The 25,339-nt window shown below is 36.4% G+C and overlaps 2 protein-coding genes across 2 annotated transcripts; both read left to right on the top strand.

Moving 5' to 3' along the window:
* Window positions 1-653: 653 nt before the first annotated feature.
* LOC116252466 (vacuolar-sorting receptor 3-like) lies at window positions 654-21,028 on the top strand. Its single transcript, XM_031626744.2, has 13 exons — window positions 654-1,435; window positions 2,395-3,087; window positions 3,205-3,293; window positions 3,487-3,556; window positions 3,712-3,795; window positions 3,894-3,970; window positions 4,043-4,124; window positions 19,064-19,146; window positions 19,227-19,290; window positions 19,590-19,718; window positions 19,887-19,996; window positions 20,412-20,520; window positions 20,629-21,028. The coding sequence occupies exons 1-13, from the start codon at window positions 1,021-1,023 to the stop codon at window positions 20,631-20,633; spliced, it is 2,010 nt and encodes a 669-aa protein (XP_031482604.1). The 5' UTR covers window positions 654-1,020; the 3' UTR covers window positions 20,634-21,028.
* Window positions 21,029-24,259: 3,231 nt separating this feature from the next.
* On the top strand, window positions 24,260-25,030 carry LOC116252543 (pentatricopeptide repeat-containing protein At2g27800, mitochondrial). Its single transcript, XM_031626889.1, has one exon. It carries the CDS (start codon window positions 24,260-24,262, stop codon window positions 25,028-25,030), a length of 771 nt encoding a protein of 256 aa, XP_031482749.1.
* The last annotated feature ends 309 nt before the right edge of the window (window positions 25,031-25,339 follow it).

The raw sequence follows: 25,339 nt of genomic DNA, 5'->3' as shown, positions 1-25,339 counted from the left end.
ATTGAATGCTTCGTACGATCCTAGAGACAAAAACATCCTTCGAATGGTTTGTTGTTCCAAACCATCGTGGAAGCAGACCTTTCTTCTATTTTCAAGTCTCGTGAGGAAAAATTGTAATATTTTTCTTAGACTTTGAATTTTGAAAAGATCTCAGGCGCAAAACATGTGTAGTATATAAAATATATGTTAGAAAATCAAAACAAAATAGTTTTGTCATGAAATTAATTTATTTAAAATGTGATATTTAAAGGCTAACATGTAACATTTTGAAAATATCATGTGATCAACAAATACGTACATTTAGAGAGAGAGAGAGAGAGAGACGCATTACATAAGTTGCAGCCCTCCATTGAAAAACACATGAGCAAGGTGAGATGGGCATTATCGTGTCTTTTTTGAAACCTCTCATTCTTTTTTAAACATTTTAACTGATAGAAGTATTATCGTAAAATATTATAAATTCTATCATCCTTTCTTCTATGTAGTCCAAACAAACATGATTTTAAGTCTTTCCTTTCCTTTCCTTTTCCTTTTATCTAAACAAGCTTTTTAATGAACTCTTTCCTTTCTTTCCAAACAACCTTTTTAATTTCCTTTCCTTTCCATTCATTTTTCTTTCCTTCCATTTCTCTTCCCTTCCTCTACCTCTTCCCTTTCCCTTTCCCTGGGCGTTAGTGTCAAAAGCCTCTACCTCTTCCCTTTCCCTTTCCCTGGGCGTTAGTGTCAAAAGGACTAGGTCATTGTGCTCCGATTCCACCCTCCTTTCCTCCTCCACCCAAAAAAGTCCAAAAAAGTTTTAGTTCAACACCTAACGCCAGGTGATCAGGACCATCAATGGAGGGTCGCCCTCTCACTTTTACTAAATTTGCGCCCAGAGCACTCAACGGTGAAAAGCCGATCTCCCGCCGACTCTCTGTGGCGTGAGATCTCCAACCACATTCTCATTTCCTTGCTCGGGAGGCACAACAAAAGGCATCACCTGTCTCATAATCTTCAGTGGTACGGCTGCTGTACTGATGGATGTGCCCGTGTCGTCGCAAAACTAGATTTTTGACGACTACCCACTTAATCAAAGCCACTAAATCTCGTGAATTTCTAGTCTCATCATCATCACTGCTCGCGCTTTTTCCGATGGGGATGGTGAAATTTTTTGCCTTCCTTTGGTCGGTTTCCCTTCTGGGCTTGAAGGTTCTTGTCCTGGGAAAGTTTGTAGTGGAGAAAAATAGTCTCAGGGTGACGTCTCCGGACAGTATCAAGGGAACTTATGATAGCGCTATTGGAAATTTTGGAGTGCCTCAATATGGAGGAAGTATGGCTGGAACCGTTCTCTATCCGAAGGAAGATAGCAAGGCGTGCAAAGGGTTTGATGAATTTGAACTCTCTTTCAAGTCGAAGCCTGGTGCTCTCCCTAATTTTGTATTGGTTGACCGCGGAGGTACTCTATATTCTTATATAGAAAGAATTATTACCATTTGTTGATTATTCAATAGAGTTAAATTTATTTTTCCCTTTGGCCTCAACTTTCTTTGGTGATGACTCCGTTTAAATCCGGAGTAGCTTTGGAATAAGTTTTCTTGATTCTATTTTGTTATTACCGTACTCTAATTTGGAGTTTATAAACCGTTTGCAGTTGAATTTTGAAGATTTTTCAAGTAGGGTGACATGGGATGGGGTACAGTTCTGTATGTTTGTAAGCCTAGTGCGTATGGGACAGTCCAATTGAGAATCTTAGTCTATGGGCTGAGAAATGGTGGTCCGGATAAGCACCTTGAACAGTTTCATGTTGGAGGCATCGCAAAAATTTTCTGATGACTCACTAGGAATTTCCAGTCGCAATCTCGCAGCTACTTCCCTTTCCCTCGACACCAACTCAAAAAACAATGATTCAAAGAGTCTGTCTATGCTGCTTCCTCTTGCTCAATGGTGGACCATGTTTTCTGAACTCCTTTTTTTCTTCTAAGCTGGAAATAAGTTTCCCAAATCAAACGTAAATAAAACAACCTACTATAATTGTTTCGTAATACTTCAACAATTCCGAATTTCAAAAGTAATTATTTATCTATTCTTCTTCTTCCTCTATTTCCTCTTTCTTCATTCAGGGTAACCATGTTATAGACCTGTTCCGGTGTCAGTACTCTGTAGAATTCTCTGTGATTCCATAAACTTGTGGAATGTAGCTAATCAGACCAAGGAAATCTAGAGAAGAATTACAATAAGTGACAAATAAGTGAAACGGCATACAGATGGTATCCCAGCTTGTAACTCTATGCTCATCTATTTTATGGGTTCCGTTATTTCAGTCTTTTATATGCTTGCATACTTGTTTGCGGAAAAGGTTTATATAAGTAGGTCATAAAAAAGACAAGTTCCTTCTTAACTTTTCAAATTTCGCAGATTGCTTCTTTGCACTAAAGGTTTGGAATGCTCAAAATGCGGGAGCTGCAGCTGTCTTAGTTGCAGATGACACAGAAGAGCCCTTGATTACCATGGACTCACCACAAGAGGATGACACAACACTTAAATATATTGAAAACATAACAATTCCATCTGCCCTTATTACCAAAGCATTCAGTAATGAACTGAAGAAAGCCATCAGAAATGGTGAAATGGTCAGCGTGAACCTGGACTGGAGAGAGGCTGTTCCCCATCCAGATGATCGGGTGGAATATGAACTGTGGACAAACAGCAATGATGAATGTGGTCCCAAATGTGACATGCTGATGGGGTTCATCAAGGATTTCAAAGGAGTAGCTCAAATTCTTGAGAAAGGTGGTTATAGTCAGTTTACGCCACATTACATAACCTGGTACTGTCCTAAGGCATTCACAGTGAGTAAGCAATGCATGTCTCAGTGCATTAACCATGGGAGGTACTGTGCACCTGATCCTGAGCAGGACTTCACTCAAGGCTACAATGGGAAAGATGTGGTGATTGAAAACCTTAGGCAGCTTTGTGTATTTAAGGTTGTAAGTGAGAGCAAAAGGCCATGGATCTGGTGGGATTATGTTACTGATTTTCAGATCAGATGTCCGATGAAGGAAAAGAAGTACAACAAGGAATGTGCTGATGCAGTGATCAAATCTCTTGGTGGGTTCATACATGCCCTAAATTTTCCATAAGAAATAGCAGATAGGTCATGAATTGATTTTGCATTGAATTGTTGATTGATCCATTTAACAAATACTTTTCTTGTTCACCTCTTAGGTCTTGATCACAAGAAGATAGAAGATTGCATGGGAGATCCAGATGCTGATACTGAAAACCCTGTCCTCAAGGCAGAGCAAGATGCACAAGTAGGGTTAGCTTTTCCTTAAATGCCTTGCATGCTTCAAGTTGCTTTGATGAGTTCATACTCATGAAGGCAGATTTTTTTGGAATAAGTACATGATTTTTTTTTCTTTAACAGTTTATTCTCTTTATCCTATTTATTTAATGGCTTGTTGGTGGAACCTCTTTTTTACGTACTTTCTGCTTTGTAATTTGTAGATTGGAAAAGGATCTAGGGGTGATGTTACCATACTTCCTACTCTTGTAGTGAATAATCGCCAATATCGAGGTTTGCATTGATCCCAGTTATCTATTTGATGCTCAACTAGGTTTTTAGACCAGATCTTTGACTTACAACTGAAGATAGCATGGTTTTAATTCATTGAGTCATCTTATTTGAGCTATAAAGTCTACTGTTTCATCTGCTTACAACTATGACTGCAGGAAAGCTGGACAGGGGTGCTGTACTCAAAGCAATTTGTGCTGGTTTTCAGGAAACAACCGAACCTTCTGTCTGCCTGAGTCCTGGTAATGCTTCCTTGTTGCAATCACATGTCCACTGAGATGGAAATTTTCTTTGTGTTACTGATGTTTCATTTTGTGTCGTACTTATAATTTTTTAATAGATATGGAAACAAATGAATGTTTGAATGACAATGGTGGTTGCTGGCAAGACAAAGCTTTGAATGTCACTGCTTGTAAGGTATGAATGAAAATTTGTATCTTAAACATGTTTAGCTGTTAATTTTGCTCTAATCAGTTGTTTATCTGCTAGGATACATTTCGTGGGCGGGTATGTGAGTGCCCGCTGGCTCAAGGTGTACAGTTCAAGGGAGATGGTTATAGCTCTTGCGAAGGTAGCCCTTGCCCTTCTTGTTCACTAGTATATTGAATGCATGCTGGTGAAAGTGGCCATACAAAGAGCATAAGATATTCTCAGATCACAAGTTCTGTGGCTGCATCTAGTTTTAGTTACTTTATTTGCAAAACAGTCATATAGATGCTTTTGTTGCCCATCAACCATGACTGTTAACTATTTGTCATCACTAATTGTTATCCGATTGGCTAACTGACCAAGTAACAGAATGCATATGTAGACATAAGTTTCTCTCATAGGATTTGACAAGCTAAAGAAACCTGAATTCTTGTTCTTCAATTCAGCAAGTTAATGTTGTCTTGATCTATTGATTTTTGGCTATTGTTAGAAGCTTTTATTCATCTTGGAGGCCAGAAATTACGTGCCTCTGAAGATTCCTTCCTATGTTATAAGAATGCTGGAATGGCTATGGCATTTTGGATATGTGTAGTTTCATCAAAAAACAACACGTAACACAATCATGGTACTTTGATTCCTGTAAGAGTGTATTTTGGTTGGTCTATTTAATTGAATTGAGGGATAAATTCTTTTTGTTACCTAGTTGTTTTCTTTACAGTATGAGGAGAGCGTTTTCGTTAGCTTAGCTCAAATATTCTAGGAAGTTTATTTTACTTAAAATTATTCAAAATTTTCAGTCACAAGGTTTACATGGAAGCTATTTTTGAGAATCCTGGCATTGGTTGCTGACTAAGAATATTGGTTGTGTGTATAAGAGTTTTGCTTCTATGTGTTACAAAAGGCTACTACAAATCCATGTAATGTTATTGTGGGTGGCCAGCTGACGGGGCTTGGTCAGGCTAGTCGGATAGCAGCCTGTAGGGGGCTTACTTCTTGATAAGTTTCAAATTGCTTCCTAAATATTTGACATGATAACAGATCATCCATTTGGGCTGGGTTAAGCCTAGTTTTATCATGCTCCATGCTAAATCTTTTTCCCAATAGCGGCCTAATTGAGTATCTTATTTTTTGGATTAACGCCAGTCTGACACAGTTTATAATACAAAAGGTGATAAATAATAATTAAGCAAATCCTTCCATCAAATTCATGGAATTGGCACTATACCTTCCAAGCTATTATTTCAAAATTGGAGTCCAACTTGGTCCAGGTTGATCAAATGTAAGTCAATCAGTTGCTGAATGTCTATTATTTGGGCTCCCCCCTAATTTGCATATGTTTACTGTATAGTCTATTAAATTTAAGGAAGATGGAGAAGATAGAAAAACTCTCTCATTTATTTTTCCTTTGATATATCTGACAATCTGGACAGCACCCATATGAACTGTTGTTGGAGAGTGTCAAAATTGGCTCAGGACATGAACTGTGTGAACAATCTTTGCTCAGGCAATGCTGTGATACATTAAGGACCCTACAAGTTGCCATTAGGGTGTAGGACTGTCTATGGGTACTTCATCATCAAACTTCATTTTCTTAGAGTCTTCGGATGCAATTTTTTCATATAATTCAATCAAAATGATAAACTTTCTAGTTTCTAGCAAACCTATTTCTTATACTTCTATTGGGTATGCTGAAAATATAGATGTTATAATTTGAAAAATGGTAAGACTTTATGTTTCCAGAAATTTAATTTCCCTTGAAAATGAAAATGATTTTGATAGAAGCTTAGCTCATGATTCAAATGACTATTCATTTCTTTATGTGCCTATCTTGGATAATGACGATGATGTAGAGGATGTTAAATCTAGTCTCGTTGATAAATTGGAACACCAATGAGGATGCCTCTCACTGGAAGAGCCTATTGTGAACCAATCATTAGAGATGAGTCTACTACAGACTCCTGATGCAAATCAGCAACCTTAGGTGGAAGATCTCAAAGAATTAATAGACCACCCACAGAGTTTGTTTTGTAAAAATCTTTTTATCCTAACTCCAGATCTTGTCTCATGACTATACATTCCTTTGTTGACTAGCTACCATGATGCCAAAGATAAACCCCAGTCGGTTAAAGCAATGATCAATGAACTAAATGCCCTTGAAAAATATAAAAACTTGGGACATTGCTGGCCTTCCAAAAGATAAAAAGCCTATACATATGTATGTATGTAGTATGTACATATGTATATATGTGTGTGTCACGTCATATTTTACTTTTTCAGTTTTGTCTTGTGTGAATGTGATGTTTTAATTTTTTAAATAGCCAAAATGACATCTTAAGCAAAAACGGCTCAAGAGATGTCCTAACCTATAGACGAGGACCTCAACCTCGTTCTGAAGATATCCAAACCAAAGAACGTCTAGGCGATCTCATAGACAAACTAGACCTCCACAGAAATTTATATCCTACAATTTCTTTCTCACAAAACATAGAACTTGTTTATTATTAGCTATACATTCTCATGATGAACTCACCCCCTATTGTGAACCTCATGAACATCCTCAATGGATTGATAATCTAAGTTCAACGTTTTAGAAAATTGCAAAACTTCGAAGTTGCTAATTTTCCCATAGGAAAAAAGTTAGGTTGTTGATAAGTCTGTAAAGTTATGACCTAGAGCGATGTTCCCTTGAAGGATATAAGGTATGATTAGTTGCTAAGGGGTATGCTCAAAAGTACGACATAGATTATGAAGAAACCTTTGCTCCCACTGATAGAAACATTGGTTCAAACTCTAATTGTTGTAGCCTCTAGTAAGTGTTGGTCCATTTTTCAAATGGATGTCAAAAATGTCTTTTTAAGTGAGATTCAAATGAAGAAGTTTATATCGATACTCCTCCAAGTTATATTATTTTTAAAGAAAAAGCTTTTTTGCCTGAAAAGAGCATTATATGGTTAGAAACAAGCCCGAAAGGCTTGTATAACAGATTTAGCAGAGTCATGTTCGATCAAATTTTTAAAGCATGCTATATGATACAGCTATGTTTGCTAAAAATGCTCTTGCTAGGATAATTATATTACTTCTTTATGCTCATGACATGATTATTTTTGGTAATGATGATGGTTAAGTTAAACAAGTTAAATATTATTTGGAAACTGAATTTGAAATGGTTGATTTAGGTTATTTAACCTATTTCCTTGGTACTAAAGTTGCTTACAGTTACAGCAAAAAAGATATCTGCTCTCATTGATCAAGTTTGCTAATGGCATTGTTAACAAATTTTGAATTACTGTTGACAAAGTAGTTGATACAAAACCTGAAGCACAAGGAATGAAGATGAAGTCAAGTGATGGGGAAATTCTAGAGAATCCAACCTGCATCAACTACTTATAGAAGCCTTAACTTACCTATCAGTTGTCAGACTTGACATTATACGTGTCGTTCATGTTGCAAGTCAATTCCATTGGAGGTCGTTTGATTGTTGTCCATTGGGACAAGACAGACAGGACGTCATGTCTATTACACTACTGTCCCTTTCTCATGGACAATGATGTTCCTTGTCTACTGTTTGATGATTTTAGGAACAAAACACTACGTTCTTCTTGTCCAGGCGTTTGTTTATGTCCTGTCTGATCTATCTGTTTTGTCCGATGTTTGTGTCTTCCATGGTTAGTTCTGTTAGTTCTGTTAGTTCTGTCTGTCCTGTCTAGTGTTTGTTTATATTCTTTTCGAACTATCTGTTCTATCCGGTGTTTGTATCTTCCCTAATCAGTTTTCGCTATTATATTTGTTCTGTTCGCTATATGATATCTTATTTTTTGAACATGTTATATTAAAACAAGTATAAAATTCATAACAACATGTTGTATGCAAATCAATACATTCGATAATACGATCCATAATATTATATCAAAATCAACTCTTTCAATACATTCATATCTATATATATATATATATATATATATATATATATATATATAACAAAAACATCATTACTGTAAAATGTTTAAACATCTATATAGTCACCAGTATTAAGTAAAACTACAAAATACAAATTGTCTAAAATATTCAACTGGTGTAAGCCATAAAACAAAAATAACTATGACAACTTGCTAGATAACTAGTCTCCTGTCCTGCACACTACTCTTCTCATCAAAACCATGTAATACTTTAGAAGACATCACCTGGTTCCTGCATTTCAAAAATTAAAAAAACTAACAAATAATTAGATTATCACCATAAAATATTAAAATAATCAAGTATAATTATAACAATGACATATAATATAATGAAAATGTTAGACAATAAGTATCTTACTTGAAACATAATCATTCCACATTGTTGAAGTAATTTGCTCACGAAGTTCATTGTTGCTGCCACGTATTTGCGTTTGTTCAGTATTTTCATCATCATTTATAATCACTTACTTCACTATCATTTATATCATCAGAAAGAAATCGTTCAACATTTGGATTGTGGTTGATTATAAAATTATGAAGAACACATATTGCTTGTACAATTTTAAGTTGAGTGGATATCGGATATGACACATGATTCTTCAAAATCGGAAATCTTGCCTTAAGCAAACCAAACACTCTCTCCACAGTAGTGCACAAAGATGAGTGTCTATAGTTGTACAATTCTTCTTTTGTCTTAATTTGCCTAGATCCAAACACTTTAAACTCTTATAGATGATACCGACATCTTTTATATGGAGTTAATAATCCGATAATATTTGGGTATCCACCATCGTCAATATAATATTTACTTATTTCATAATCAACAATATGTGTTTTGTCAGTCAAACAATTAAACAATTAAATTGATGATAGTAAATTTAAATTATTGATGTTTATTTTCTTACCATGTGGAATTTCTAATGGATGAAGATTATCTTGTAGTGCACTGCATAATAGTCTTGCATCAGTTGCACTTTCTTCCCAACCTGCTAGTATGTAGTGAAACCACATATCGAATCCCACCACTGCTAAAACATTTTGAGATAAGAAACCTTTTCTATTTCGCCAACTTGGCCATCTTTTCGAACATATACTGGAATATGTGTACCATCCAATCCTATTGATACGTAATATGTGTTAGTATTTTAAATGTTTTACCACAAATAAAAAGGTTGACTATATCTATTGTGAATTATAGTTGTTTACCTTAGAGTATGGAAAGAAACATGGATCTCCTCTAACTCGAGCTGGTGTAGTATCATCTCTATGTCCCACGTATTCATGTGCAACATGGAGAATTGCTTTCAAAACTAAGTTGAGGTACTTACTAATTGTTTGTCCTGAGTGTTGAAAATTATATTGGGTTTGTTGATTTCGTTAATTATGTCCCACCGTAACGAGAAACATCACTACTTGTTCTTCAATTGTGATTTCTCTTGCATCATATAATAACTCCTTACTTTTTAACAAATTTCATAATAATGCATATGTTCATTGATCCATCCTCAATAGATCTAAACAATTTCTTGGGTGTCCATACATACAGTCATGCACAAATTGGGCTCCTACTAGTCGATTAATATGTACTAAATTTCTAGTAGGTCTACTTTGAGCTTTCAAGCATTCCATCATCAACCACATAATAAGAATAAAGATAACTGTGGATATTCCGTTCATCCTGGTAATAAATACACAAATTTATGAGAATAAACACTATTTAATTGCAAAGAATTGTGAAATAAAAAACACTTGCAAGCATGAATTCATAGCAATTTACTATATATCACATTATAAACAATTAAAAACATAAAAAATACACTATTTCAAACAATTATTATATATCACAAATTACAAACAGTTACACGCAACAAAAGTAATGCATAATTACAAACCTCCATAACGATACTCAGTTACAAACAGTACCTGTTGTTTAGCCATCTGCATGCGCAACCAAGTAACCTGCAACTCACGTGGCATCATAAAAAAAGCGTTTGCTTTATCAAAATTAGAAAGTATATCGACTGATCTGAAAAACAAATGATTATCTATTTCCCCTTTTGCATACATATCTCTTAAAATTGCTCCACTCTTCTGCAAAATAACTGCAAGTTAGGCTTCCACAAGTTGTCGTAGCCCGTATGTACTCACCAATGGTTTCAAAAGTATCATCATTCATGGTTGTGGAGGTTCTCGCTCCTTTGTTTCCCCTCGTGCTGTTAGAGGTTTCTCCCGAAGTATGAACATTGTTATCCATTGGTGAAGTAGGTAATTGAAAATCTTTCTTATCTTGTTCATCCACATTTATTTGTACATCATCTAGTGCCCTACTATCTACGCCACTCCTATTGTCACCCAATGCAGTGGAAGATCCCCAAATATCCATTGCATGCTTATAATACTTCCATGTTGCTGGCAACTTATATTTTTTTCTATTTGGGTACTTTTGTATATACTCTTTCCACACGTTATCATCTGCTTGTATATACTTATCTGTTCAACCACCTTCATAGTTGTTTCTTTTAGTCCACCTAATGTCCGCATTCCAGGAATCTTCGCTTGCACTAACATCCTATCAAATAAAAACTGTACTTGATCGTCATCTCACTGTAGTTTGTCATGGTGGCTGCTCATCTAAGTTTAACAAATAGAAATACAAGAAAATCAAGCAATTTAGTTACATGAAATAAGTTTAAACAATTGACTTGTGTGAATAAACAAATATACAACAATAATATAAAAAGTGAAAGCTAAACATAACTCTTTATGTATTGTAATAGATGATAAAGAACTTGGAGGAATACCGAATGATGAAATATTTGCAAGCGATACAAACTACAGTATGATTTAGTAGCTTAGGCTCAATTCAGGGTTATTGTTTGTTTTTGTATGCATGGAAAAATGGAATAAAAGTCATTAGCTGAAAGCTATGAACAGTTCAGGTGCAGTCCAATCTTGTGTTAAATCCAACCTTTACTGCACGTGAATTAATCGGATTCTATGTAATTCGGCTTCATATTTGGATTTAGATTCCATACCCCATCTATTTATATTACTAGAATTAATTTTGAAAAGTCCTTGAACTATATCACGTCATTCTAGGTGCCAACTCAAGTGAAACCCCATTTCCTTATCCAAGGACCCACTCCATCTAGTGGATGCACACTACTGTTGGCTTTGTCCCCACCATACAAGAGAAAGTCAAGTTATTGGCAGATCAACTTTATGTAAAGGTTGTTTTTACCCCCCTTTTTTTTCCAAGTGGGTGTTCTTATTTTGGTTCATTTTTCAATAACTTGTGTAACTAGCAAGCAAAGCTGCAGAACACAGCATCAAATGCTTAAACTGAAGATTATGTTATTATCAGCCAAGTCAAAGAATGGGATTATGATTTCTTCATAAATAAAAAATTAAAAATCAATATGCTGTCAATAATTTTTTGAGATGACAATCAGAAATCCATAAACAGCACGTAAAAATGCTTTTCTTTGTCACTCACATGCCTGCAGTAAAGCATGAAGAACACTTGAATAAAAGTTCTCTAACAAGAGATACTATAAATAAAAGACTCAGTTCCCCACTCATCAGATTATCACGAGTTTGAATGTTAATATAAGCTGCATATGCCAAAACTAATGCTTGAAATCCACAGAACCTCCAAAAAAAAAAACCATTGGCTTTTGTTTAATGATTCTAAGAATAGATATTCCAATAAGACCAGGAAGCACTTGTCTTTCATGATTTTGGAATTCAATACAAGAGGATTTGGGATCTTGAATGCTTTCCTATAGTTACACAGTGCGCCCTTCTAAATATATTTGTAGAATTTTGTTCTAGGTTCTAGGAACTCTTGATTGGATGCACGTTCTTCTTGGCAGTAAGTCCTAAGTTACAAATATTGTTTATAGAGCATACCTATGTTGCTCACGTCCTGTCATGGGCAGACCAAGTGGAAGTTGGAACTGATAAAACAAAGAAACGAGGACACCATACCTCCAAAGTCCAAACAGAAATGACAATCAAAGAATTCCACATTATTTTAATGGATTATGTTGCAAGTGTCCTTGAATTCCTAAAACTGATAATGTGCCTACAAAAATAGCAGGAAAATACATATATTTCTGTATTGCTGCTACCTAGTTGTTGTGTAGGCTACAGATGATGTAGAAGATTTGCGGGATTTCTTCCATTAACAAACTCTAGAGAAACGTAGCATTGGATTTTTCGATGGCTCTACCATTGACTCCACTTAAAGTCATAAAAACAAGGAGAAGCTGCTGAAGAGTTAAACGACAAGAAGAAAGAAATGCTAGGTCATGGGGATGTACACTTTCTAGATCCCTGTTCAAAGACACCACATGGCACTTTGATACACTGAGGAAGTTCTACTTCCTCAATAATCACTTAATTTAATCGGCCATGTACGCTTCATGTGTGTTTTAATCAACTATTCTTGTTATACCGTCAAAGAACACCATAGAGATTGCCTACTCTAGCGGGTTCTGAGAGTAGGACAAAGCAAGAGCATTCCAATCTAACTATTTGTTTCTTGTAAGGTCATAACAGGATAAAAGAATATAGTTGAGGAGAACCCAGAACTATAAAATATTTACATCACAGATTCACAAGAAGCTAGAGACAATTGGACGACGACAGATAATGCTTTTATTCTTTTCAGAAAGATAGTAGAGGATTTGTCCAATGCAAAGACAATTCACGTGGATGATAAACAACCAAGTAGTTATGGATGAAAGTTTCTGGCTCTCTAGAGCACACTAAGCATGTAATAGCAGATAGATTTTATCTGCAAAGTAACACAGTCAAACGCAAAATATTGCAGGCATTCAGCAAAGGTTTATATGACAGAAAAGGAGTTCCATCATTCCATGGTCAGATAAGCATGAAAAGAAGTCCTGCCATCAAATGCCCCTAAAATTACTACATGGAAAAAATATGAAAACTTTCAGAAAATCTACAAAGCTAAATCCCTTTTTTCACTGTCATGTCTGGTGCCGACTATGAAGCATGAGGAAGGGTCGGCCCTTCCCTCTGATTCCTTGAATTCATAGAGAAAGGATGTTATGAAAATGCTCAGGAAGGTCACCAATTATTCAATCGCATGAAAATGAACTTGGCTTCTCCTTTTCTTAAGCTAGGAATACGAATAACATATCCATGAGAAACAGGAAAAATCACTTTCAGCAAGATGCACATACACCATCTATGTACATTGATCTCTCATCAGTCAATGAATCAAGCCTTCAGTAGAGGATGGCACATTAACTGGCCTAAGCTTTTGATTTCTTTCTCTATCAATTTCACTTAGCCTAGTCTTCCATTGAGCAATTCGTCAGCAGAGGCAAAATCAAGAAAGAAACAGTGCGCTTGTATACATGACATAATTGAAATAGCTTCAAATTTCAATGGAGTTAATTACAAAATTCTATCAAATAGAAAAAAACAAGATGTCAACCAGAAGATGGGTTAAGGGGAAAGGGGATAATGTGTATGTGCATCTGATTTGTTGTCTTCCTATTTTGCAAGTTATATTTAAACTTGTGCTCATAAATAAAAAAATACAATTGCTACTAACTGCTAAAAGTATTTATTCTCAGATTCAATGTAAAGGAGACGTAAATTCAAATAGAATCTTGAAAATCTGGAAACTGAAAAGAAAGACAAGCACGATCTAAAAGCAGTTTATACGCTTTGGGAGCATTTGACACCTTCAAGGCTTGACCTATTCTGAAAATTTTAAAACATTGACGCAGAAAACTGTTTCAAAAACTAAATCACCATGAGTATGGAATTCAACAGCAATGGAAACAATCATGAATAAAACCAATGATAGCTGGGCCACTAAACCAATAACCTAAGCACCGCATTAACTTAATAGATGGCTGAAAAACAATAAAAAACTTAAAACAAAGACAACGAATAACCAGTAGAAGACTTAAACAAACAAACCATCGGAAAATCCAACAAAGAATGCCAGAATTTATTACCCACGAACTGAGCCACAGGAAACGACCAAAATGCGAGCCAATTGGTTCTGATTTTTCCATCCCACCATTAAACAATATATAAAAAAGAAAATCAAAATTTTGAACTAAATGAAGTTAAGGTAGAGCGAAGGACCCAGGCCTTCCCCTGCTCTACCATTTGCACTAGAGAAGACAACTCCAGTGCTGGCTAATGAAAAATTTAGATAGGACCTAAGTCACACGGACACCTCAAAAGGGGCTGCGTATCAGTGTCGACACTCAGACACTCGGATCCCGACACTTGGACACGACAGGTCTTTGGGAAACATGAGATTTTGGAATTTTTAATGTTCTTTGGGAAAACAGAGATTTTGGAATTTAAAAAACATTGTTTTCATGCATAAACTTGTATAAACTTGCACAAACTTATATGTTTTTTGCATCTTTTATGATTTTTAATGTTCTTTCTTCATTTTATCATTTTTTAGAATATAATATTTGCCATGTCTGCACCCGTTTCCCCCCACCCGCACCCGTGTGACTTAGGATAGGACTTTTCTCACTGAGAAAATTTTCCAAGAACGAGAGTAGGTGTGACTGTGATGGAGCCTGCATAATCTGGCTCAAAACAACAGACACGAAGCTCGAGCATAGTAACAAGTGCCAACTACAGGTTCAGGAGAAAGAGGGAGAGAAAGAGATGATTACTCACTTCACTACTGGTGCTGAAATCTTCAATCACTTGGAAACAGAAAGCTCTACGTCTTTCTCCCCTTCTTCCTTATTCCAACGGAAGAGGCCGATGAATGGCAAAGACCAACGGGGGCAAATAACTCCCTCAATGACTCCGGTTGACCTGAAACCAGAAACAGACAGGGCTAGGGCAGCTCGGGGGACGGAGGAAAAGGAAAGAAACAGGAAGGGCTAGGGCAGCTTGAGGGCGGAGATAAAGACGGAGGAGAAAGGCAGCATGGGGGTGGAGAAGGAGGAGAAGGAGAGAAAGACAACGGGGACGGGGGCGGAGGCGGAGGAGAAAGGCAGTTCAGGGGCAGAGACGAAGGAGGAGAGAGGCAACGGGGTCGGGGGCTCAGGGTCGGGGGCGGGAGGGGCTGTTCTGTATGTTCCGAGAGTTAGCTCGGAACAGAATGGAACAAAAGTAAAATTTAAACTCTTGTCCAATCGTTCGTCGTGTTCAGCCTGTTTCGTGGACAGTGTTTGACAAAAAAATCAACTGAACAGGACACACGTGTTCCATTCCGTGTCCTGTGGCCATCAAACGACCTCTTATGCTCCTATATTTTTCTACATGGTCTTGTAATTTGAATCATCAAATCAAAAACATAATCACAAAAGGGCTGTCTTTATTTTCCTCTTCATCTTTAAACATGATTGCCTATACTAATATTGATCGAGGTGGAGACCCTAATAATGACACTCTACCGCTAGTTTCTGTGTACTTTTAGGTGAGTCCCTGATTTATGCGATGCAAAAACCAAACAAAGGCCTCCTTTTTGCCAACTGAAGCTGAATACCAAATGATGACGACAACCACTATGCAAATTATTTGGTTCAAGACTTTGTTGAAACTTGAAAGATATGGGAATTCGTCTAGAAGAAGTTACCAAACTTTGCTGTGATAATAGAAGTGCTATTCACATAACCAGCCATCACACGTATCATAGAAGAACTAGACTTATCAGGATTGATTATCGTTTTGTTTGAAAAGAAAATCTCTAAAAAGCCATAAGGGTGTGTGTTTGTTTGTTTAGGATGTCTAACTTATAGATTCTTCACTAAAGTTCTTGTCTTGTTCACCAAGGTTTCAATTTCTTCTTCACAAACTTTCGATGGTAGCACTATAAGTTTGAGGAGGAATACTAGATTCACTGTAAGCATTTGTGTGTGTGTGTGTGTGCTGTGTGTGTATATATATATGTATGTATATTATATATATCATGTCATATATTACTTTTTCATTCATATATATATATATATATATATATATATATATATATATATTATCATTGTCACATATGTCATGTATCTTTCAAAAAAGACCTGACATTTATGTTATTTTTGTTTTAAAGTCTAAAAGTGAGTTAAATTATTTATCTTCATTTCCATCATTACTTACACATCATTTTTATCGTTTTATCCAGATAGTTTTTTATTCTTATTTTTTCTCATTTATTTCATTTTTTGGATAATTTTAGTATTTTTTCTTTTTAAAAATATAGCCAAAATTTTCTTGAGATTCTCCCGAGAAAACAATTTTGCCGAAAAATGCCTCAGTAAAGCCTTGTCGTTTAAAACCCGATAATAACGTTTGTGGCAATGATTTATGTATAGGTGTGGGATTGTTTTACATATATATATATATATATATATATATATATATATATATATATATATATATATACATATCAAAGCCATTGAGTCCCACTTTCTCGGAACTGGCAGATCTCACAATGAAAAATATAAGTAAAAATCAAGTGGTCAGCCATAGGATGCACAACAGCTGAAAAGGGCTGGTCTCTTGCAGTCCCTTGTAAAGAAGACCCTCACCCCTCACCAAATGCATCAGCCAGAGAGAGAGTTAATGTTGCCATGTGCTGGATAGTTGCCAGATTTTTCGTGTGTATATATATATATATATATATATATATATATATATATATATAGTGAGAGAGAGAAAGACAGAGAGATCGGTATCAGCCAGCTGCTTGGTGTTATTGGTTGACAAAAATATTTAAAAACCATCGCTGGAGTCGCCATACAATGGAAGCATTAGAAATGGTTTATGATGTTTTTTGCCATGGTTTATGGTGCATTTAGCCATGACTTTTGAATATTTAACCACTAGCAGCCAGTAGATATCAATTCTCTGATATATATATATATACATATATATATGTGTGTGTGTGTATGTGTGTGTGTGTGTGTGTGTGTGTGTGTGTGTAGATAGGGGCATTCAATGCTGCCATGTGCCGAATGTTGCCACATGACTCTAAATAAGATTTAGTGCTAAAAAAGAGTTACTTAATTAGCATTATCCATGGTTTGTGGTGCGGCGATGGTTTATGATGCTTTTAGTGATGATTTATGACCATTTTAGTGATGAATTTTGAATTTTAACCATTCGGCAATTATCCGGCACATGGAAGCATTGATTTATATTTATATTTATATATATATATATATATATATATATATATATATATATATATATATATATATAATGATCTTTGCATTAGTATTTCCTTTTATTTTCTTTTTTCTTATCTTCTTTTTTTGTTTTGTATTTTTCTTTATTTTTTGTTCTTAGCTTGCTAACCGTTGGAATTAGTCCACTCTTCTTCTTTTCTCCTTCATCTAGTCTATAAATATGGGAGTGTTCTTCCCTTGTAATCAATAGCAGGAGTGCCAGTTTGTATGCTTCATTGTTTAGTATTATATTCAAAGTATTCCTTGTAGTTGTTTTTGACTGTGATGATCAAAACTTCAATTTGTTGACTGCAAGAGTTTTAGTTTTTTAATTGTTTATGCTCTGGAATGTACAAAGCAATGTTGTAAAAGGTGTAGTGTAATGTGTATCGGTCTGGCCGACCTATACGCCGTATCGTAACGTAGGGTAGCATATCGTATAATTAATTTCTTAATTTAAAAATATATTAAAAAATCAGAAAATAATAGAGAAAAAATCATAAAAAATCTGAAAAAATCCAGAAAATAAACAAAAAAGCAGAAAAAATAAAGACAATATAAAAAATCATCATACATAAAGAAAATTCATGTATATCAACAACACATTGAAAAATAAGAAATTAGAAATTCAAAATAACATAATAAGCATCCATCACAATTTTAATCTTGAAAATTTTATAGAATCTTAGGAACTAGAAAACCCTCTTTCTCCAAGCTTCTCACTATTCCCACTACGAGAAAGCTTCTTCAACGGGTAGTAGGCTCTCCCAAATCGATGAATCCTTAGTGATTTTTTATGAAAATGGGCAAAATCTTTCCCTCCCACGTCTCTTAGAGTCTTTAGAAACAAGAAGAGAGAGAGAGGAGTGTTTAGACTTTAAAACATAACGCAAAAAGGGGCCTTTTTTGCGGTTTTTCCCGTATCGTACGATACGTAGGTGTATCACCTGTATCGTATGATACGTGTGATACACTAGTGTATCCTGTATCGTAAGCATACCGCATAGGTTTTCTATGCCTATACGGTACGTATCGTACGATACGGATAACATTGGTACAAAGTTAAGACTAAAGGTGACAAAAGATTTTGAAAAATATAAAGGACTTGTCCCTCTTGGCTGGCTCCCTCTCTGATGGTCTACCCAAATTGCTAGCTCCCTCTCTGATGCATTCTGTGTTGTAAAGGACTTGTCCATCTTGCGTTGTAAGCTTCTTTTAAAGCATGCATTGCTTTTTATATATTTTTTCTCATTCAACTCTGGTGTTCTACCTTTTTGACATCATCATTGTCCAGACTTGTATGATTCTCTCTCTCTTTATGTATATGTATATATGTGTACACATATGTATAGAGATACAAACTATTGTAATGCACTGTAGCTGAATATCTCAGCCAAGAAATTTTTTCTGTAAAACTACACACGGAAGTAATATCTCATGTTTGAAAACCTTGGACTGAAAAAAAACATGTTCCTTTTTATGTGTGTTCTTTCTCTGTTAGTGACTTAGTCTTTAAATCATATCTTTCTTAATTTTTTGTCTCATAACTTCTTATCTATACATATATAAAAGAAACTTTTTTTAATTCCATGGCCTCAAAATGGAGATCATATCTATGCAGTTAGTTTTGTAAAATTTGATTCATGACTGTGGTAGTCAGGTGCAGTATGTTGCAGTCCATTACCACTTCTCTCTCTCTCTCTCATTCCTATATATATATATATATATATATATATATATATATATATATATATATATATATATGAATTGAAATCAGCCAGCTGCTGGATGTTGCTGGTTGACTAAATATTTAAAACCCGTCTGATATCAGCATTTTTTTGTCATTCTAGTAACAGGAAGCTTATCTGATGCAGAAAGAAAGTAGGCAGGATTGTTTGGACTGCTTCCCTTTTCACTCATCATTCTTATTCCTCATGCAGCAAATGGACCAGGAAGATGCAAGCTCAATCATGGAGGCTGTTGGCACGAAAGTCGAAACGGATTAACTGCCTCTGCATGTTCTGTGAGTCTTGTAACCAGTGTCATATCGCCATTTTTTTTTTCATTCCAGCACATTCTCATCTTTCTTTTCGCTATATACAGGACCAGACCAATGGATGCAAATGTCCTTCTGGATTCAGAGGTGATGGGTTCAAGAAATGTGAAGGTTTGCTCATTTTACATGTTTGCCTGTTTCTTCTTTAACCTTTATATTCTACATGTTTGACAGTTCCTTGTGCTTCAAATGACCCCTCGATGTTGACCTCGTTTCCTGCCAAAAATCATTAGTACACCTGTCAAGCTGGAAAATTTTATTGATCTTTGGTGTTTAAAGTTCAGTAGTATCTCAGAACTTTCTCAAGCATTTTGGAAGTTCACTTGTTTTCCAAGAAACCTACAAGTTCCTGAAAAGCTACAGGCTGTGCCACTTCTTAATTGCAAAAGTACCTTTTTTCTTCATGACAGATATCAATGAATGTAAGGAGAAGACAGCTTGTCAGTGTCCAGAATGCCACTGTGATAATACATGGGGAGGCTATGAGTGCCATTGTAGTGGGGATCTTCTGTACATCAGAGACCATGATACCTGCATAAGTATGTTGTCTTGTTCCAATATTTGCTTGCAGACTGCTTTGCTTCTCTTTGGGGAATGAGGATACATAGATCAGTGGCTTCCTATGAATTTCATGTTTCCTTTTAGTCTATATCAACATTGGTTGGACCTCCTTGGAAAATATTCCTTATTGTGGGTTTTATGCACAGGTAAGAAGGCTCAAGAAGCAAAGACCATATGGACAGCTGTCTGGGTGATTTTGGTTGGTTTGGCTGTGGCTGCACTAGGTGCATATATTGTCTACAAGTATAGACTGAGGGTAAGGTCATGATGCTTCCAGCTACAAATTATGTACTTTATCTACTCTTCTATGGCATGACTTATAATTTAGTCCAGGAAGTAGTTTACTTACCAGCCCATGATCACGGGATTTGATTACTCCATTATTGAGGTTTCCTCCATTTTCAACAGCAAGGACTTAGAGGCCTGCACACATGATTTTGGTATAAGAAACTCATAACTAAGTTCTGCTTCAATGTAGTGCTGTCTACACAGACAAACCAAGTCTTCTCTATGTATTTTTAAACTGCTTATTCTGTCTACCTTTTCCACTGAAGAAAAAAAATGCTTCCACAATTCTGCTTCTTTATGTCAAGTGAATGCTTCTCACAGTTTTAATCTAGCGAGCACCACACCTCTGATCATATCTGTTTTTGCCCTTTTAATTCTTGCAGTCTTACATGGATTCAGAAATCAGGGCAATTATGGCTCAATACATGCCACTTGATAGCCAATCGGAGGTCCCAAGCCATTCCCATGATGAGCATGCACAAAATCAAAATGGTACTGACATGATTCCAATAATGGGTTGAAGATGTCTGTTTTAAACCATTGCATTTCAGCATATTAAAAACCTTTACTAATGGTACTCGTGTATTGTATGGTTGCCAGGTTAAGGAGCTATTTGTCTTGATTCCACAAGATGATTTAAAAAGAAAGTGAAGATGGTTTCCAAGGTTTGCATGACTGCAAATTCATCCACCAAGGGAGAAGATAGATTCACGTGCATGTTTTTTTCATTTGCCACTTATAGTCTGCAAACAGGTGCTGCTTCAATGCAAAATCACATGTCAGTACTGTAGCAATAACGGGACAAGCAGTGACAGCAAGAAGTATGTTTCTGTTCGGAAAGAATCATTTGGTTTCAAAGCTTCAATATCCATGTAAACTGGACTCTGAATCTTCAAACTGTGTTTCGCAATGTGTCAGTTTAATTTGGAACCTTGGGAGATCAAAGATCGTTGTTGAGCTGGCATCTGTCAATTTTTTAGCTGCTGCAGTTATTATTGTACTTTGTTGAAGTGGCAGTACTTTCAAGTCGTCACTGTCTCATTGACGCCTTTGATTTTTAATCATCATTCTCTGTTTCTCCTCTCTTGCCCATACCATGTCAGTAACGCAGATCGGATGACCTCTGATTGGTAAAACCTGCAAGATTCCTTTCTGAGAGTACGAGCTTCTTGACGTTGTTGAAAGAGTTCTCCTCCATGGATTTTCGAAGTTTTGGCATTCCATTAACTAGGTTGCATTCAAAATTTCTCAATAGGGTTAATCACTATAAATCCACGTGGTCTCTCTTGGTATGGTGACGCTAAAACTGATACATTATTTGCCGCCTTTGATTTCGAACAGGTGCGCTTTGGAAGAGTTAAATACCTTAAATGTCTATACTGCAGTGAAGGTTTGATTGAAACCATTAAGTGAACTGCAACCAATGGAATTCTGTCTGCCATTAAGTTAATGTCAAATAAAAAAAGTAAGCTTTTGAATAGATCTCATCATTTATCTTTTTGCTTAGTTTCTTCTTCCGTAATAAATGGTATAAGCCTTTCTTCATTTGTATTCAAATCTGAATTTAGATGAGAATATCTAACATCAAATTAATCGAACATTGAAAGGGGTACGTCCCACTCAAATCCAATCTATGAACGTTCCTAGGTGCTTTGCATGCTTCAACACTCTTTTTGGCGATGACCAAGTATCTTTGGCACGCTGAACTCGTTGGTTCAATTGCATGTCTGCTAATGAAATATATATTTACCATATAGTTATTCTGAGATTGTCTCTACATGGAACACTGATGTGGTGGACCGTACACGTGCATCACAATCTCTCAGTTTTATGGAACAAACAAGAATTTTTTTCATATATGTTTACCATATAGTTGTTCTGAGGTTCTCTCCATGTAGCGTGGTGGACCACCCACTTGCATCATAATCTCTCAGTTTTGTGGATCAAACAAGAACCTTGTTCTGTATTTAATCAGCCGAAATTTTAGCAACAGAAATCCAGCATCCACAAATGCTCTACGCATATGAAGGATGTTAAATATTTAAAAAGAACAGAAAATTTAATCGACTGATTCGATCAAACAATCGAACGTGGACACCTACATTACTGGAACAGAATAAAAACCAATGCAACCAAAATTGCATTGAGCAGTAATAAATTTCCCGTCCTTTTTGCCAAAAAAAAAAAATGAGAGCGAGAGAGAGAGAGCCTCTAACCTGGAGATCACCCACTAAAGAAGACTAGTCGCTGGAATGCAGACTTGCATTGAATTGATTAATATGAAATCCTGAACAAACCAATCACCATGAAAGATGAATTGTTCTTAGACAGTTGCACTATGTTGATAGAGGACAAGGAACAACATTAAAGGATGGAGAAGGAAGAAAAACAAAGAAAGAAAAAGAAAGAAATTTAAGGTGTGTTCGTGTATGAAAGAAAGAAAAGGAAAGAAATTAAGAAATCGCCAAATGTCGTGTTTATTAGACATGTAAAGGCCTATAATACCGCAATATTTAATTTTGTATGTATATCTCCATCTCTCTCTATCTAGAAGTGTCTTTATTATGCCCACGGGTGTGACAGGAAACTAATTTGAATCTTATCAACTACAAAAAATTTCATACAATAACAAAAAGAATCCTCTTTCAAAAAGTTTTACTTAACTCCGAAAAAATTGCTTAAACTTAAAACGTGGGCATCTTTTCTATTAAGTTACTAAGATCTAGGCCACATGTTGTATAAATCAGAAAGAGTTTTGGCATAAAATTTCAGATATAGGAATCTTTTCACATGCTCTATGATGTGATATAGTTTATACCATGTAATTTACCAAAATCTGGACATGACCACGAAGGGCAAAATGATCATTTTGCAAAAGATATTTGGGGGCATTTTTGTCTTTTATTATATTTTCGTGTTTTCATACTTCTTTAAGTTTTAAACCTAGCAAACTTGTGGTGAATATGTATATCCACAATATACATAAAACTAGACCTGGTTCACGCTAAATCCAGCTAACTGAGCGCACGTGGCTCATCCATGACTGAACGTGGATTCAGGGCTTGACCTGGCCTATCACGCCAAAAGGGCCCAGTGTATGCAAGCCCGAGCCTAGTCTGGTTCAAGCCTAGTGGGCACATATGAATCTGTCTCAGTACAACCGAACCTACAAGACCCAAGCTTGTCCATAGTGTTCAAACCTATCTTAGTCAACCTAGGGTAACCTAAGTCTTCCTTGGTTAAGCATAAAGCTGGTACATAAACTCTAATCTAGACAGCTATGGGCATCCTCGCACAACGCATGTTCTGTTACAGGTGAGTTAGGGACATTGGTAGGGCTATTTGCTGTTCTTTGGTCGAACTTAGGGCCGTTTCTGTAATGTCCGCTTCTGTTTTGCTGGAGGTCAGCACCTTCGTGTTCACTTCAATGCTCCGGATTGACTGCTTTCAGTCTTCCAGCCGTTGGGGACGGACATCGAGGCCATGCTATTTCATTGTCTCGCACCAAATTCCTCTCCACCAAATACCAAGGCGTTGTTCTGTCGGATTGATCAATCCCCGTTAAATTTTTTTCTCCCCTCGTCGACTCTCTGCAAGTCCTTGATCTTGTATTCCCGCTTGAAACGCCCTATCAAACACTTGGCTCTCTTGGAATCGTTGCCATAGTCCGGTGGTTTCCTTCGGAGAGACTTTTGCACCTGATTGAGAGATCTGTCTTCACCAAAGGGTCCTCATTTCTACTACTTGAAAGAAAAAAGGCGAGGGCCATTTCCTCCGGTATTACTGCTTTCAGCCGTTGGAGATGGGAAATGAAGCCAGGTTATTGCATTCCTTCCGCACCAAATTCCTCTCTACTAGCAATCCCAAGGCGTTGTTCTGCCGAATTCATGAGTCTCCCTTTAATTTTTGCTTTCGTTCTTCACTATGTTCCAACACCACGAGGCCCTTGATCTTGCCCATAAATTCCAGCTTGAAACGCCCCATCAAACACCCACCTGCCAAAACTCCTCAAAATCCAACTATAGATATGTCAAAACTCAAAAGATCTATATCTCAACTTCCACCAAGGTTCACTGCACAAGATTTAACGCGCGCTCTGTATCTCCAAAATGACCCTCTGATATGTCTCCACCTCTTTAATTGGGCTTCACAGCAACCAAGGTTCAAGCACGACGTCTGTACATACCATGTCACCATAAAGAAACTTGGGTCTTTCAAGTTGTATGATAGGATGGATGCCCTTGCTGATCAAGTGCTGGCTAATTCATGCTTCCATAGCGAGCCGGTGTTTACCACCATCATTTACTTCTACTGTGAAGGAAGGAAACTAAGCAAAGCTGTTCGTGTCTTCAAGCATATGAAAAACTCTAAGCGCTTGGGCTGTAGGCCTTCTTTGAGGACGTACAACCTCTTGTTCAATGCTATGCTAAGTAAGGGGAGCAACTCCTACATTAGCCATATGTATATGCAGACGATGAGGTGCCTATTCAGGCAAATGGTTGATGATGGTGTTAGGCCTGATATCTTCACGTTGAATTTTATGGTCAGAGGTTATGTTTCCTCGATGCATTTGAATGATGCATTGAGAATCTTCCACCAGATGGAGGTCGTTTATAGTTGCCAGCCAAATGCATATACTTATGACCATCTCATTCATGGTCTATGTGCGCAAGGTCGATCAATCAACGCAAAGTCATTATACAGGGAGATGGTATCTAGAGGCCATACTCCTAGTGCTAAGGCTTATAGTTCACTGGTTAATTGCCTGGCAATTTCTGGCGAGGTTGATGATGCTGTGAGATTTATGAAGGAGATGATTGAGAAGGGTAAATTACCAGACTTAGTGACATGCCGGACTATCTTGGATGAGGTTTGCCGACTAGGGGAGGTTGAAAAAGCTAAGAAGATGTTATGGGAGTTAAAAGAGAAAGGCGTTTTGGATGGTCTTACATTTAAGAATCTATTGTACCATTTAGAAGATGATCGTGGTCTAATTAGTTAATTAGCTTATAAACATCAAAGGTACAACATATACTGGCATTTTGACAATATAATACTATATAGTTATGTTCAGTGATAGATTGGAAATTGGAATATAAATTTTCACAATTTTCTTCTATGCTTCTTTCTCTTGGTATTCTGTTCATACTCTAACTCTGTGGAACCTAATGTTCACTATTCTGGTGTGCAGCATGGGGATTTTAGAATGAACATGAAATAATGTTATAAACAATAGGAAACATGGAAAAAGCCTTTGTAGTAGCAGTGAGTGTACATCTCTGTAACTGGTACATGCTTCTGGTCATATGTG

The sequence above is a fragment of the Nymphaea colorata genome, chromosome 4 (assembly GCF_008831285.2).
Source record: "Nymphaea colorata isolate Beijing-Zhang1983 chromosome 4, ASM883128v2, whole genome shotgun sequence".
Classification (NCBI taxonomy): Eukaryota; Viridiplantae; Streptophyta; class Magnoliopsida; order Nymphaeales; family Nymphaeaceae; genus Nymphaea; species Nymphaea colorata.
Note: the sequence above shows the minus strand (reverse complement) of the source record. Positions and strands in the feature narration are given on the sequence as shown.